At 37.5% G+C, this 16118-nt stretch overlaps 2 protein-coding genes across 5 annotated transcripts in view; one reads left to right on the top strand and one right to left on the bottom strand.

The window, feature by feature from the left end:
• Abce1 (ATP binding cassette subfamily E member 1) overlaps positions 1-4565 on the bottom strand; it is a 29545-nt gene extending 24980 nt beyond the window's left edge. The window contains exons 1-2 of one of the 2 annotated variants that reach the window (XM_026392731.2): positions 4444-4565; positions 2212-2359 (exon numbers count right to left, since the gene is read on the bottom strand). In XM_026392731.2, the coding sequence (XP_026248516.1) occupies positions 2212-2276 (65 nt within the window). In that variant the 5' untranslated portion in view covers positions 2277-2359; positions 4444-4565. The remainder of the gene's footprint in view (positions 1-2211; positions 2360-4443) is intronic. The other variant, XM_026392730.2, reaches the window with a different exon arrangement.
• Anapc10 (anaphase promoting complex subunit 10) overlaps positions 4339-16118 on the top strand; it is an 86866-nt gene continuing 75086 nt past the window's right edge. For 2 of the 3 annotated variants that reach the window (XM_026392733.2, XM_077803367.1), the window contains exons 1-2: positions 4680-4788; positions 5761-5888. In XM_026392733.2, the coding sequence (XP_026248518.1) occupies positions 5774-5888 (115 nt within the window). In that variant the 5' untranslated portion in view covers positions 4680-4788; positions 5761-5773. Of the gene's footprint in view, positions 4410-4679; positions 4789-5760; positions 5889-16118 lie in introns of those variants that run through there. The other variant, XM_026392734.2, reaches the window with a different exon arrangement.

Below are 16118 nucleotides of genomic sequence, written 5' to 3'. Positions count from 1 at the left end.
TTGATCTGCCACATTCCCACTACACCACAGTTATCTTTATTTCCCTTCAAACTTAGCTAAAATTACACTGTCAATCATTTATACCCTCAACCACAATCTTGGTTAAATCCATTTCTTCATCTGCGTGGAGCCAGAAATGGGGAGGAAAAAAAAGAAAAAAACAAAGTCTGCTGACTGACTTCCCTTTAAATTCATCATCTCAAATGGACCCTCATGTCATTAACGAGCAATCACTCTATACTGGTCCCTCATTATCCATGGAGGACTGCTTTCAGGTTCTCCTTGCCCCAGTGTACAGCAAAACCAGATAAAGTGCAAGTCCTTATATAAAGGCGTGTACTATTTGTATATAACCTGTGTACATCCTCTTGTATATTACAAATCATCTCTGGATGACTTAAAATACCTAATACAATGTAAATGCTATTAAATTGTTGTTATACTTTTTTCTGTTTAGGGAAAAATGACAAGAAAAAAGACTGCACATATCCAGCACAGATGTAATTAAAAATTTTTTCAAATATTTTTGGTTGAATACAGAACCTGCAGACACAGAACCCCCAGACATGGAGGACTAATTGTATGTTATTTCCCTAGCTAAGTCTATTTGTACACAGAATACAGTCCCCCAAAAGAATGTTCATTAAATTCTCCCTCCTGTCTTTCACATCAGTTATTTTCTTTACTGGCTCATGCTCATCAACACTGCAGCATTCTGTTATCTCGTTACCATCATCTCCCATTATTTTACCTCTCCTTCTTTAAGGTTACCTGAAAGAACTGCCTATACTCAATGTCTTAAACTTCTCTTCATGCGTTCTTCTCTGGAATCCACTCCAGGCTTTAGAGCCCACTGCTTCATTAAGCAACTTATCATGCCATCTTTGTTCACATGGCTAAATCAAATGGTTAATTATCAAACCTTAACTGATCTGACCAAAATATTGCATCTGACATAAATTATGACTGTTTCTTACTACATTGAACACTTCTTGATGTGGTTGTAAAATATAATACTAATCTGGGTCTATTATTTTCCTGGTAACTCCCTTCCTTTTCCTTAAGGTCTCTAAATGTTGAGAGTGTTCTAAGACTCATTTCTATCTATATTCATTCCCCAAGATGTTCTATTCTTGTCTCATGTTTTAAAATCCCACTTTTATCCTAAATTTCTATTTCTAGTCAGGATATCTTCCCCAAACCCAAAACTTGAATGTCTACCTGATTACAAGACCTCCTCCTCAGTTGGGAGATCCAGCAGCATCTCCCCAACTGAGCTACTGCAATCCTCACTAAAATCCTCTTTTTTAGCAGCCTTACTATTCTGATAAATGGTAACTTATCTCCCATTTACTCAGGTCAAAATCCCTTGTCATCTTTGTTTTCTAAGCAACAAAAACTAACCCTATTGAATTTACCTTTAAAATATATCCAGATCTGGCCACTTCTCACAATTTTTATAAGCCATCAACACCATCTCTTACCTGCATTACTCAAATAGCTTCTGACCAGACCTCCTTCCTTTCACCTTTTCCTCCTACTCTAACCCTCAACAGCTCATTCTCAGTTCAGGAACCAGAGTAATCCTTTCAAAGAGTAAGTCAAATTGTATTACTCCTCTACTTAAAAATGGTTCAGTGGCTTCCCTTCTCAGCCTGAATAAAAGTGAAGTCCTTAAAATAATCATCAAGATGCTTATCAGCTTCTATGAACTTTCTGATCTTCAACTGTTCTAGCTCTTGTTCAATGGATTCCAGCCATATTGGCTCCTTATTGTCCCTAGCACACACCAGACATGTTCTTGCTTTAGGGTCTTGGCACTTTGTTCCTTCTGCCTGTAAAGCTCTTATCCCTAGAGAGCTACATAGCTCAGTTCTCAAGTCTTTACTGTTTCTTAGGACATCTCCAAAAAATATACCCAGCTGCCTTCTGGTATTTTTTTTTTTTTTTTGGTACTGGGTATTGAACAAAGAAGCACTTAACCACTGAGCCACATCCCCAGCCCTTTTTAAATTTTGAGACAGAATCTCACTAGTTAATTAGGACCTCACTAAGTTCCTAGGCTGGCTTTGAACTTGTGATCCTCCTGCCTCAGCTTCCAGAGCTGCTAGGATTACAGCACCGCTCCAGGCCACCTAGCTGCCTTTTTAACCCTCTTTTTGTTTTATTTTTTTTTTCTCCTTAGCTCTATTATATGACATGCTATCTTACCTAGTGTATATGTATTGTATAAATGCACATGTGGTTCTCTCTATATTCTCCCTCTCTCTCCACATGCATTTTTCTCCTCTCCAAATAGAATGTACTCCATCATCAAGAGGAAAGGGATTTTTGTTTGTTCCAGTGACTGGACCAGTGCCTACACAAAATAGAAATTCAAACATTTCTGTTGAATGAATGAGAAAATTAATTTAAAGACAGTGATTTTCTTCTAGGTTATAACAACTTCCAAAATCCTGCATGCTACCAATATTTTATGGTGACAGTTGTTTCACTAAACTATATACGGAGAAAAAAAGAACCTCCCCCGCAAAACTAAGTAGGCATATAATAAACACAGCTATGCTAGCCAACCAGTTCACTAGTCTAAAAACCCACCCAGGCCCTGAAAGGTTAGAAGAAATTAAATGACTAATTCTATGATAAAAGCGGTAGTAATTCAACTATTCTGAAAAATGACAAATTCTTAAGAACTAAAGATTTTTTAGTAAGCTATTAAGATAAAACTGGACATCATGCGTTCCAATTTAAATACTGAATGCCTTTCTACAAATTAGCTGGTGAATAAATTCACTCCCAGGGGATAAATCTTTTATCATAAAATTGCTCCAATTTTATTTTTATTAAGGTATTAAAATGTTTCATTTAATTTTTCAAACTATTTTTGAAAACCAAAAGATATGCTTACAGAAGAGTATAAACATGTCAGAGGTAGGGAATAGATGGATTTGTATAAAAATAGAGATAAGTTATAATGCACTTAAGAAAAACATTTTCACAATTGTTAATCAACTATGTGAACACTATTAGGTCAATTTTTCTGTTACTTTCAAGACTTAGGGAAAAGGAATTCCCTATGTTCTTTTTCAGTAGGAAAGATCTGGCAGAGTAAAGTTTGGTGGGGAAGATTATAGTATATATATGACTGAGGAGAATAAAAAGGGATTTTAAAATGTATTTCAAATCTGAATGAAGACAGACTATTCAAAATAGGTGCTCAAAAAGGTGACCTTGCTGTCATTCTTCCAATAAGGAGGAAAAAAAAGAGTGAGGCATTTGCAGTCTAAAATCAAAATCATTATAATGCTGTTTGAAAGCATTTAAAAGATTGTTGTTAACTTATGATGGTTGAGTTCATGTGCAATATTCTAACCGATGCTTACTGTAGACTATTAGTTATATAAAATACTTATAAGAATTCTTTTTGAAGTATGAGAGAACCAAGTTTTTAATTAAAAAATGACCCACAAAAACCTTTTGGTTCAACTACAGATAAAAACCTTTTGTTATACCGAAAGCATTGTCAGGTATTTGGTACTGAATGAATATTCTCAGCATACAGGACAAATGATTGCAAGGTACATGCCACTACCATAACTGTCTATTTAGCAGTGCCTTGGAAGACAGGGTAAAAGCAACAAAAAGTTGTTTTGACAGTTATTCCTTAGTCATCGATTTTGCCACTTAGAAAAAGGAAAAAAAAAATTATGTAGTACATGGGTTGTGGGAATTTGGCTATCATTCATTCCAGCAAATACGTATTGAGTATCATCCTTGAACTCAAGGAATTTAAGATATGAAAAAGTGAAAAACGGATAAGCCACCAAGGGGGAAAGTACCTCCCCCCACAAACTATAGGCCTTCAACTGGGAAATTACATGAGATAACCCCAATCATAGCCTAGTATACGTCGCTCTATGATAATTTCTGGGAAGCTGGGAGTGGACCTAGTATTCGACTTCATGGCGGCAAGATGCCATGACTCATTCCACAATCATCAAACGGCAGAAAGAAAGCCACAGCTTCCCACAGCCAAATGTCATATGTGATGATACAGCCGTTTTACTGTGAGGGGATACTGCAAGTTCTGAAGGTGCCTTCCTCTCCAGAAGGGTCAGCTGCAGGGTAGGAGCAGGGAAAAGAGCGAGCGGAGGCGGCAGAGGTTGGATCTCCGAGGCGACGGCATGAAGGACCACTCTCCAAGCCGCTGGCTGGGGTGGACAAGAGCAACAGAGAGCCAGGACTGCTGGAGCGGAAGTGCTCCGCGCCCCCGGCTACCGGCGCCACCCGCCCTTAGGCGGTTCCAGCTGTCCCGCGGCAGCCACGCGCTGCTGCTGTCCCCAGCCGTCACCCAAGGCCTAAACACAGGCTCTCGGAACGTCGCGTCTTTCCTAAGAGGCAGAAGTCAGGTAAAGGCCAAACCCCTCCCACCTACTCACGTACCTGGAGAAAGCGATCCCCTTGTGGTGGGGAGTGCACAGGCCAAGACAGCTTTTGCCTTCACGTCTCAGCCAGACAGCGTGTTCCTGCGGCCATCGGCCAAAATGGCGGTGCCTAGTCGCCGCCTCGCGTAAGCCATAAGGACGTAGTACGCGTGCGCGACAGAGCGCGGGGCGGAGCCCTGGAGGTGGGTTAGGAGAGATGACGGTATGTGATGTCATAGGGCTGCGACCCCCGTCCTGAGTCGTCGTTGGGATAGCCAGGCTGTCTGTAGAAGTGGAGTGGGAGTGGCGTGGGTCTCTGGCCGGCCCTGAGAGCCTCAGTTGTGGCAAACCAAGTCTGGAAGCTGTAAGTGCGTGGGCTTTTCCCCAGCGTAGAGAACGGTCCTGGCGTTAGCAGATGCGTTCTCAATCTCAATGTTTAATTCGCCGTCTCCTCCAGGCTGGTGGGCCAGGTGTGCAGGAGCCCTCGTCATTCTGTCATTCTGGTACGCCAGAAGTGTCAAGCAGGTCCTATAGGCTAGTCCCCACTGCGCTCGCGATGGTGTTCTTGTCTTGGCTCCAGCTTCCTTTGAATTGTGTGCTAGGTTCTTCCAGGGCAGAGACCTAGACTTCTCCGAGCTCTGTGTTTTAGCCACTTGGTGGCGTCCATCCAACTCAGTTCTGTCCCAATGTACAAATGGGCTTTTAATTTTTTTTCTTTTTTCCTTTTCTTTCTTTTCTTATTTTTCCCTTCTTTCTCTTTTATTAAGATGGTGGCCATTCAGCTTTTAGTGATGGCTACAGGTTTAGCTTATGAATGAACTTATTTAACCATTTATTCGTTCAATACATTACTCATTGAGTTTTTAAGTCCCAGGCCTTAGTTTACAGTCCATTGTCTCTGCCGCCTACCGCCTCCACTGTCGTCATTATTATTTTGCGGTGGTGGGTACTGAATCCAGAGCATTGTGCATGCTAGGCAAATACTGTACCCCTGCTGCCTTCGGCCTCTTGCCATGATTTAATGAGTAATTATTAATGTGTGGCTGTATTGGAACAACTTAAGATCTAAAGGGAGATGGTAAAGATTTTTTGGACTTGTTTAGCGTTCATAATAATGTTCAGTAGCAGTTACTGCACAGCCAGAGCAGTTTTATGTACTCTTCAATGTCCAAGAAGTATTTTTTCACATTTGTATAGATTTGCTAAGATTAACAAAAGATATGAAAGATGAAGGGGTATTTGAGTGATTCATTTTGCTATTAAATTTTAATTTTTACCTTTTTCAGAAAGATGCTCAGGTCCTGGTATAATGTATGTATTCTTTGTTTCTACATAGAATATTTTAAAAAATGACCACACCAAACAAAACACCTCCTGGTGCAGATCCTAAGCAGCTGGAAAGGACTGGAACAGTAAGGGAAATTGGGTCACAAGCTGTTTGGTCACTCTCATCTTGCAAACCAGGTAAAATAAAACCAAAAAGCTGTTGACAATAGTTAACTTACAATAATATCATTGTACACTGGATTAAGTTGAGTATTCTTTTTGTTTAGATGCTTTTTTAAAATTCTAATGATTGAGTTTTATTACATATTTTTGTTCAACTGCTTTTAGTCCTATGTACTTAACTATGTATTTAACTAGAGGTCATAAGGTCTCTTCTTTATCCTCTCCATCTCTGCTATGATTTCATTGTTATTTACTTAACATTTTTTGTTTGCAGTTCTCCTAGATAGATAGATGCAGTTCTCCTAGATAGGATAAATGAGTGACACAGTTTTGGAGTGATTACATACCTTAAAGAATTTCTTTTAGCCTGGGTTTGGATGGACGTCTTGGGTAGCAGTTCTTTTCTCTTAATGTGTTAATGCTATTTTCTTATCCTCTTTTGCCATATTGCAGGTAATAAGACTTATAACTGTCTCCTGTTTTCTAAGTAACTTTGTTTTTTCTGGAAGCATCTAAGATTTTTCTCTTTATTCTTGTAATTCAACACTTGCCAGAATGTGGCAGGGCAGGCTATGTATTTATCTTCCCTCATCTATCTAACCAACAATTGGATAGGTATTTTCAATCTGCAGATTCAAGATAAATTTCTTTAAGTTGAAGAACTTAAATTATAATTTTTTAAACAAGATATACTGATACATACCTATAATCCCATCTACCTGGGCGGCTGAGACAGGAGGATCACAAGTTCAGGACCAGTCTTGGCAATTTAATGAGACTGTGTCTCAAAAAATAAAAAGTGGTTTAGTTGTCAAGTTCCCCTGGATTAATCCCTAGTACCCCTCTCCACACACAAAATATCTGTATACATGAACACACATATACTCACACGCGCGCGCACACATACAATCTATTAGTTTGGTAGCTATTCTTCTTTCAGAAATTTTTATTACTTACACACTAATAAGACTTCTGTATCCATCCTCTCATGCAAGCGTCTCTGCCCTTGAGGTTCTCTTCTCTTTTTATGAGTAGTTTATTGAGGTATAATTTACATAAAGTAAAATTCACCCCTTTTAGGTGTACAGGTCTCTGAATTTTAACAAAAATATGAGTCATGACAGTCAAATATAGAACATTTTTGACATTCTAAAGGTTTCCTCAAGCCCCTTTTGTGGTCATTCTTCTGCCTCTCACCTTAGCTCCTGAAAATTCTGACCTGTTTTGGATTCCTTTAATTTTTGCCCTTTCCAAAATGCCATTATGAATATAACCATATATTATATAGCCTTTGGGTCTGGCTTTTTTTCACTTAACATAATGCCATTGTGAGTTTTGCTGTTGCATATAACAGTAGTTTGTTCCTTGTTTTAGTCAGTTTTTTTTGTTTGTTTGTTTTTTGCTGTGACCCAAAGAACTGACAAGAATGACATAGAGGAGGCAATATTTATTTATTTGGTGCTCATAGCTTCAGAGATCTCAGTTTATAGACTGCTGACTCTTTAACTCTGGGCCACAAGTGAGGCAGAACATCAGGGCAGAAGTGTGTGGTGGAGTCATGCAGCTCAGAACATGGCAACAGGAAGTAGAGAGAGCCGTGCTTACCAGGAACAAAATATAAATCTCAAAGGCACACCCCCAAATGACCTACCTCCTCCAGTCACATCTTACCTGCCTATAGTTTCCACCCTATTAATCCATTAGAGGATTAATCCACTGATCAGGTTAGACCTTTCATAATTTAATCATTTCACCTCTGAACCTTATTGCATTATTTCACACGTGAGCTTTGGGATATACCATATATCCAAACCATAATATTCCTTTTCATTGATGATTATTATTACACTATACAAATATATTGCATTCTAAAAAATTTGCTCAAGCACCTTTGTAATCATTCTTCTGCCTCTCACCTCAGCCCCTAAAAATTTCTGATCTGTTTTAGATTCCTTTGATTTTGCCTTACTAGTTAACAGATAAGGTTTAAAGGAACCAGCTTCCAAAATGGTCCTTGGTGATGCCTTCTGATAATCATGTCCTCTCTAGGCCCCTTTCACATTTAGTCAGGGTCTCTGGAACCAGCAGAATATGGCAAAAGTGACAGTATGTGATTTCTGAGACTAGGTCCTAAAAAAAGCATTAATACCTTCTGCTTAGCTCTTGTTTGGATCTCTCGTTAATGGGGTGCAAACTAGCTGCCATTTTTCTTTTTTTTTTCCTGTTACAATTTATTTGTTCTTTTTAGATATCATGAAATTAGATTGTATTTTGACATACATACACAGAGTGTATGTACCTATAGTACAGATAATACAACTTCTATAGAGTTATATATAGTATAACTTTCTATTCTTGTGGTTGCCCATGATGTAGAGTTACACTGGTTGTGTATTCATATGTGAACATAGGGAAGTTATGTCGATTCATTCTAATCTCTTTCCTATTCCCATCCCCATTCCCTTCCCTTCATTTCCCTTTGTCTAATCCAATGAACTTCTATACACCCCCATCGTATTGTGTGTTAGCATCCACATATCAGAGCAGCCTTTGTATTTTTGGGATTGGCTTATTTATCTTAGCATGATAGTCTCCAGTTCCATCCATTTACCAGCAAATGCCATAATTTCATTTTTCTTTATGGCTGAATAATATTCTATTGTGTATGTGTTCCACATTTTCTTTATCCATTCATCTATTGAAGGCACCTAGGTTGATTTCATAACTTAGCTATTGTGAATTGAGCTGATGTGGCCGAATCCTATAGTATGCTGATTTTAAGTCCTTTGGATATAAACCTAGGAGTGGGATGACTGGGTCAAATGGTTGTTCCATTCCAAGTTTTCTGAGGAATGTCCATACTGCTTTCTAGAGTGGTTTCACCAATTTGCAGTCCTAGCAGCAATGTATGAGTGTACCTTTTCCCCCTCATCCTCACCAATATTTACGGTCACTTGTATTCTTTTTTTCTTTTTTCTTTTTTTTTTTAATTTTTTTTTATAAATATTTATTTCTTAGTTTTCGGTGGACACAACATCTTTGTTTGTATGTGGTTCTGAGGATCGAACCCGGGCCGCACGCATGCCAGGTGAGCGCGCTACTGCTTGAGCCACATCCCCAGCCCTCACTTGTATTCTTGATAATTGCCATTTTGACTGGAGTGAGATGAAATCTTAGGTAGTTTTGATTTGCATTTCTCTAGTTGCTAGAGATGTTGAACATTTTTTCATGTTTGTTGACTGTATTTGTTGTTCTGTGAAGTGTCTGTTCATTCCTTAGCCCATTTATTGATTGGATTATCTGTTTTTTTTGGTATTAAGTTTTTTGAGTTCTTTGTATATCCTGAAGATTAGTGCTCTATCTAAGGTGCACGTGTTAAAGATTTTCTCCTATTCTGTAGGCTCTCTGGTCATGTTCTTGATTATTTCCTTTGCTGTGAAGGTTTTTTGTTTGATACCATCCCATTTATTGACTCTTGATTTTTTCTTGCACTTTGGAGACTTGTTGAGGAATTTGGTTCCTAAGCCAATGACATGAAGAATTGGGCCTACATTTTCTTCTAGTAGGTGCAGGGTCTCTGGTCTAATGCCTGGGTCTTTGATCCACTTTGAGTTTTGTGCAGGGTGAGAAGTAGGGGTTTAATTTCGTTTGCTATGTATGTTTTTCATTGTTCCGAGCACCTTTTGTTGAAGAAGCTATCTTTTCACCAATGTATGTTTATTGTGCCTTTGTTTAGTCTAAGATAATTGTGTTTTTGTGGAATTATCTTTGTGTCTTCTATGTGCCATTGGTCTTCATATCAGTTTTGGTGCCAATACCATGCTGTTTTTGTTATTTTAGCTCTATAGTATAATTTAAGGAGTGTTATTGTGATGTGTCCTACTTCACTTTTCTTGCTAAGGATTTCAGCTGCCATTTTTTGAGGAAACATGGTCCTATGGAGAGGCTGGTTTGGCAAGGCCTCTTGTCAACAACCGTCCTCAACCTACATGAGCAAACCATCCTAGAACAGATCCTCCATCCTCAGTCAAGCCTTCAGAGATTCAGTTTGACATGACTATTGCCATCTTAAATTGTAATCCCCCTGAGCAATCTTTGTCAGTTTTCCCTGCATGGTTTCCTATTACAGCTTGGGCTCTGGTGCCATTAGTAACAGGAATGTGCCTATTAACCATGATAAACCAGGTACATTCCAGCTTGAATGTAGTCACTTTTCTCCAGATTATTATATAAGCCCCCTCCTTCTGTCTCAGATTACAGGGATCTGTAAGTCTATTTTATCTTTCATTTTGAGGGAAAATTTCACTGGATACAGAATTCTAGATGGGAGTTTTTTTTTTCTTTTTCTTTCTGACATTCTCAGTGTTTCACTCCATTCTCTTAGAAGCAGTCTGACATAATTTTTTATCCCCCTCCCCTACCATGAAGTTCTGAGGATTGAACTCAGGGTGCTCTACCACTTAGTCCTTTGTTTCATATTTTTTATTTTGAAACAGTGTCTTGTTGAGTTACCCAGGCTGGCCTCCAAATTGCAATCCTCCTACCTTAGCCTTCTGTGTAGCTGAGATTACAGGCTTATTGCCATCAATCTTGGCAGTTGGATATAATTCTTATTCTTATTTTTGTAGGTCAAGTGTTTTTCTGCTCTGTTCCTCAGCCTCTCCTCAATTTTATTTGTCTTTGGTTTTCTTTAGTTTGATATGATATGGCTAGGTGCAGCTGTTTTGGTGTTTATCATTCTTGATGTTCTCTGAGTTCCTAGATCTGTGTCTTTCATTGATTTTTGGAAAATTTCCCAGCCATTTTTACTTTAAATATTTCTTGTGTTCCTTTTTCTTGTTGTTTTCCTTCTGATATTCAACTACACATATTAATGCTTTTTATAATTGCTGTGACTAAGGGGTTAGAAGCTAGAATTCCTGTAGTGTCCTTGTTTTTGTCTCCCCTATTATTTGGGTTTCCTTAGAAATTTCTTTGTAAATGGAATCTGAGTCTATATTTCTTTTAATTTTAATCTCCTGATACAACAGAGCCTTTTGCTGTTGTGGTCAATTGTTGGGGGATCAGAAGTGTTTTATAATCTTATAACTGGGTCTCAAGTCTTTTGGGGGGCCTGTGTCCCTGTCTCTGACATTTACAAGTCTTCTCAGTTTTTTGCCCCTTTAGATGAGATAAGAAGGCTAGAGGAAGCTAGAGTTGGATTATTATTTTTTTAAAATATTTTTCAGTTGTTGATGGAACTTTATTATTTATTTATATGTGGTGCTAAGAATTGAACCCAGTGCCTCACACATGCTAGCCAAGTGCTCTACCACTGTGCAACAACCCCAGCCCCTAGAGTTGGATATTTCCCTTTAGTTAGGTTCTGTTAAAATAGTTTTCCTTGGAGTCTTTTTGTTTGTTTGTTTTTGTTTTTTTCTGTCCTCAGGAGAAGAAAATGTTCTGGTGTATTTCAAAACGATTGCTTTCTTCACTCTTCTGCAGAAAGCACTGGGGACTTTCTCCATTTTTAAATCCAGAGAACCTGATAGAGTTCCTAGAGATAAAACTCATCAAAGTGCAGAGCTTTTCCTTAGGCTGGATTTTCATGAACTGCTTTTCATGATCTTTTCTCACTCAAGCTAATTGACATTCATTCTCTTTAATTAGTCAATTACTCTGTAAGTTTCCTTCCAGTTATTGACTCCCATGGTCATTTCTACTCCTGGAAAGCTGTGATTCTCTGTATTTTCTTCCTCTAGTTTTCTGGGTTTCCTTTGTGCTGCGACCCCATTCTTTGTTGTACCTAAGAAAAATGATTGATTTTCAGTTTGTTCAGCCTTTTTTCTTGTTGTGAAGAATGGTAGTAACAACTTTCAAATTTTTTATGTTTCAGATTGGAAACTGGAAGTTCTTTTTACTTTTACATTACTAATATGTTTATATTTGAAGTAGGTTTCTTATGGATGGCATATTGTTGGATCTTGCTGTTTGGTTTTTAAATTGGGAGTGTTTAGACTGTTTACAATTACTGTTTCTATTGATGTTATTAGATTTAAATCTACCATTCTGTGGTTTGCTTTCTCTTTATCAGTAAAGTCTTCATGGAGATATTGTTAGTTTTATCTGATAGAGCAAGAGTAAGATGTTTCTAAACAAGGACATAAGAGCAAGGGGAATAGAATTATGTGCAAAAAGATGTGCAGGTTAGACAAAAACATGGCTAAAAGTATTGTCTTTTTCTAGTCATTAAGACCAGATTCTAGGGAAATGGTGTATGTAAAGCTAGGTAGATAGAGGATTAACTATAGAGGGCTTTTTAAAACAGTTGATACTTTATTGTTTAGATAATATGAGCTATTGAAAAATTTTAACTGCAGAGCAAAAGAATCAGAGATTGTTTACATTTAAAATGAATAGAAAATAGATTGAAGTAGGACAAGAATAAAGATTAAAAAAATCAGAAGACATGTAATAATTCAGTCAAAAAGTCATGTAAGGGAAAATTTTAATACATTTTCAAGATGATAATATCAATCTTTAAAAGATATAACTATACTTGTCAGCTACAGAATGGTAAGTAGCACATAGCCTGATAAAATTGTATCTTTAGAAATACTGGTTCAATCTTTCACTTGGATTAAAGTTGGAATGTATTAGTAGATTCAGTCTAGTTGTACACACAGCACAAAACAATCCCACAGTTCAGCACATTTGTCAGTCTCTGCCCAAGAGACTGGAAAAACTAAAGGTTAAATTTATGAGGTTATTGCTAGTATTATAATAGGACTTTAAATAATTTAATTATTTCATTTCGTAAGTACCAGATTCATGCCATGTTGAAAAATAAAATTAGGGGGAAATTAGATACATTTCTACGTTTATCTCTTTATTTGATATAAAATAAGGGTTTCAGTGAGGCTGTATTTTGTGAACATGTATTTTATTTAATCCATATTGTCTATGAAGAAATTGCTTTTATGAGTTTATTTTGAGAGACGTAGTGGGATGGTCTAAGTTCTGTTTAAAAAAAAAAAACTCACTAAATTTTTTGCAGTACTGAGGATTGAACCGAGGGCCTCACTCATGCTAGGCATGTGTTTATCACTGAGCTACATCCTCAGCCCATAAACTCACTAAATTTTGATTTAAGTTCATGCTATAACTGACAATTGTAGTCTTTCTGATTTGAAATATAATATATGCTTTAGAGAAAGTAAAATAGCAAAATAATAGAAAATATATGCTTTAGAGAAAATAAAATAGCAAAATAATAGAAAATGACTTTTATAAGAGTGGGAAGCTACTTTAGATTGTGTGATCAAGGAAGGCTTCTCATAATAGTGAAATTTGCATTGAGATATAAATGTTTAGAAAAACACATTGTGCAAAGAATTCAGAGAAGCTTCCTGACACTGGGAACAGCTAATTCAAAGGCTCTGAACTAAATGGCTAAACATATTTGAGGTTCAAGGAGAAGGCTAGTATGACTTGAAGTAGTGAGTAAGGAGGAGATATGGTAGAAGGTGGCATCAGAGACATAATTAAACAGGGCCAGATAATAAGAACTTTTGTGGGCAACAAGAAAGACTTCACATTTTAAATACTAAGAGGAACCACTGGAGGAGACCAGGATAATCTGATATAGAATTTTTAAAAGGTTCATTATGACCACTGTGGATAATTGTTGGTATTGGAGGTACAGAAAAACAAACAAGTGGAAGAAAGGCAATTTCAGTAATTTATGTCAGAGATAATATTGATTTGGACTAGACTAGTAGATGTTGGTATAGACAGAATGAGGCTTTTTAAAGATGGTATATCATGACTTACTGAAGGGAAGGAGAAATTTAAGAATCACTCCTAGATGTCTGCAGAACAACACATTATGTTTGCTAGGTTGAGAAAGAGCAAAGGGAAGAGGGAGTAAATAGAATTTTGAGTTAAAAAATAAGTGATTTGGATGTTAATTTTGAAATGTCTTATCAGGATTCTAGTGGTGGTTTTTAGTAGTCAGTTGGCTATAGAAGTTGGGACTTCTGGTGAAATCTGTGGGCTGGGGATATAAATTTATGGCTGATAGTATACTAAGTTGGGGAACTAGATTATCAACTCACCTAGGGAGAGAATGTATTTAATAAAAAGAATAAAAGTATTTAGTAAAAGAATATTTAGTATTTAGTAAAAGTATTTAGTAAAAAGAATAAAGCTTTGGGGCACTTCATATTGTAGAGATTTAACAGAGCAATGTAAGAACCAACAGAGAATACTTAAGAGAAGTACATGAGGGCTAGGAGGAAAACCAGGAAAGTTGTAGATTATGGAAAGAAGCTGTTCATTTTCTGTAGCTATAAAAAATTACCTAGACTGAATACCTTATGAAGTAAAGAGTTTTATTTCATGGTTTTGGAGGTTGACATTATAAGATCAAGTGGCTTTTTCTGTTTGGCCTCTAGTCCCCCCCCCCCCCCCCCAAGCTATGTCACAGCAGAATGAGAAGAAGAAAGGGAAATGGTCACATGCAGAAGTGGCCAAATACAGAGACTGGTCTCGCTTTGTAATAATCCACTCTTGCAAGAGCTAACTCACTCCAAGTGTTGAATACCAGTACCTTCTGAGGATGGTACGCCCAGAGACCTAACTGCCTCTCACTAGGCGCAGCCTCTTAAAGGTTCCAACACTTCAACATTGTCATACTATAGACCAAGCCTCCAGCACACAAACTTTTTGGGGAAACCACATCCAAATCATGGCAGAAGCCAAGAGAGAGACAGTATTTCATAAGTTAGTTAATTCTTTATTCCTTTATTATAGCACTTAACACTTTATATTTTATGTTGCATATAACTATTGAACAGTTAGAATGTGACTCTTGTTACTAAGGAACCAAATTTTAGATTAATTTTATTTAGTTTGAATGCCAATAGCTGAAGTGTATGATGTAGATGCTTCCCCAAAGGCCATGTATTATCTACCTTTAGGTCTTCAAAGTGAAGGCATATACCTCATAATAGCTCCATAGCAAATGTGAAAATAATTATGTTGATACAGATACTTGAGAAGAAAATGCCTGTTTTATTCATAAAGGCAATCTAAGGTGGACCATTCAAATGCTTCTCATTTCTGGATGCTATATTAGTCAGCTCTTGCTGCAATAACATTAAATAATAAACAACCCTATTTTCTCAGTGGCATATAACAATAAAATGTATTTCTTGCTTGCCTGTGACTTGGCTTTAGGTTGTGAATCGAGTTCAGGTATGCTCCATGTCTCTAGGGATGGTCACACATTTAGAAGGCTAAGCCAGACTGCCACAACCAGTGCAGTTAAAAAGGCAGGTTCTGGCGAGGGGCGAAGGGGATAATAAAATAAAGACACACGTATAGATATTTTTGAAGATAAAGCTGGGGTCAGGTGGAGCACTGCTGTCTGATGGAGAAGCAGATCTAAAGAGTTATGCCAGCAATCTTTTTAAAAATTTTTGTTGTTGTTGATGGACTTTTATTCATTTATTTATATGTGATGCTGAGAACCCATTGCCTCAGACATGCTAGGCAAGTACTGTACCACTGAGTTACAGCCCCAGTCCCCCCGCAATCTTTATATAAGTCTTATTATCAGATTAAAAACTGTGCAAGCATTATTCTTTGTATTCAGGAAAGTTACAGGGTTAGCAATACTATGCAGCTTATTCCAAAGTTACATTCTACAGTTGCAATGTGCACTGTTAGGAGCTTCGTGTAGTTCTCAAGAAACTTCATTGTTTGAAATTACTGTTAGGTGGGCAGGTTCAGGAGCAGTGGAGCTGGCGAAACATTGTGAATGTCTAGCAAGAGTGTTCCTTTATTCCCAGGAGCTGTGTGCCTGAGATCAAGGTCGAAGCTGATAAGGAGCATAGAGCCTCCTCATGGAGGGCATTACCACATCAGCTAGGCATCCTGCTCCTTTGCACAGAAATTTTCCCAGGCACCAAGAATGCCTCAGTCAGGAGTTCATCAGAGACCCCAATCTCTGTTACCATTCTCCCATTTTCTGTTACCACTCTCCACACCAGACCTTGTAAAGAAATTTAAAACCTCTGTCACATTCCCCTTTTTTTATTTTTAATTATACAGGACAGTAGAATGTATTTTGTATTTTTTTTTGTTGTTATTTTTACTTATACTTGACAGGAGAATGTTTTTTGATGTACATACATGGAGTATAACTTTCCATTCTTGTTGTAGTACATGATGTATAGTTACACTGATAGCGTATTCACATAT

Source organism: Urocitellus parryii, chromosome 10 (genome assembly GCF_045843805.1).
Source record: "Urocitellus parryii isolate mUroPar1 chromosome 10, mUroPar1.hap1, whole genome shotgun sequence".
NCBI lineage: Eukaryota > Metazoa > Chordata > Mammalia > Rodentia > Sciuridae > Urocitellus > Urocitellus parryii.
This window is presented reverse-complemented; position numbering and strand designations above follow the sequence as displayed.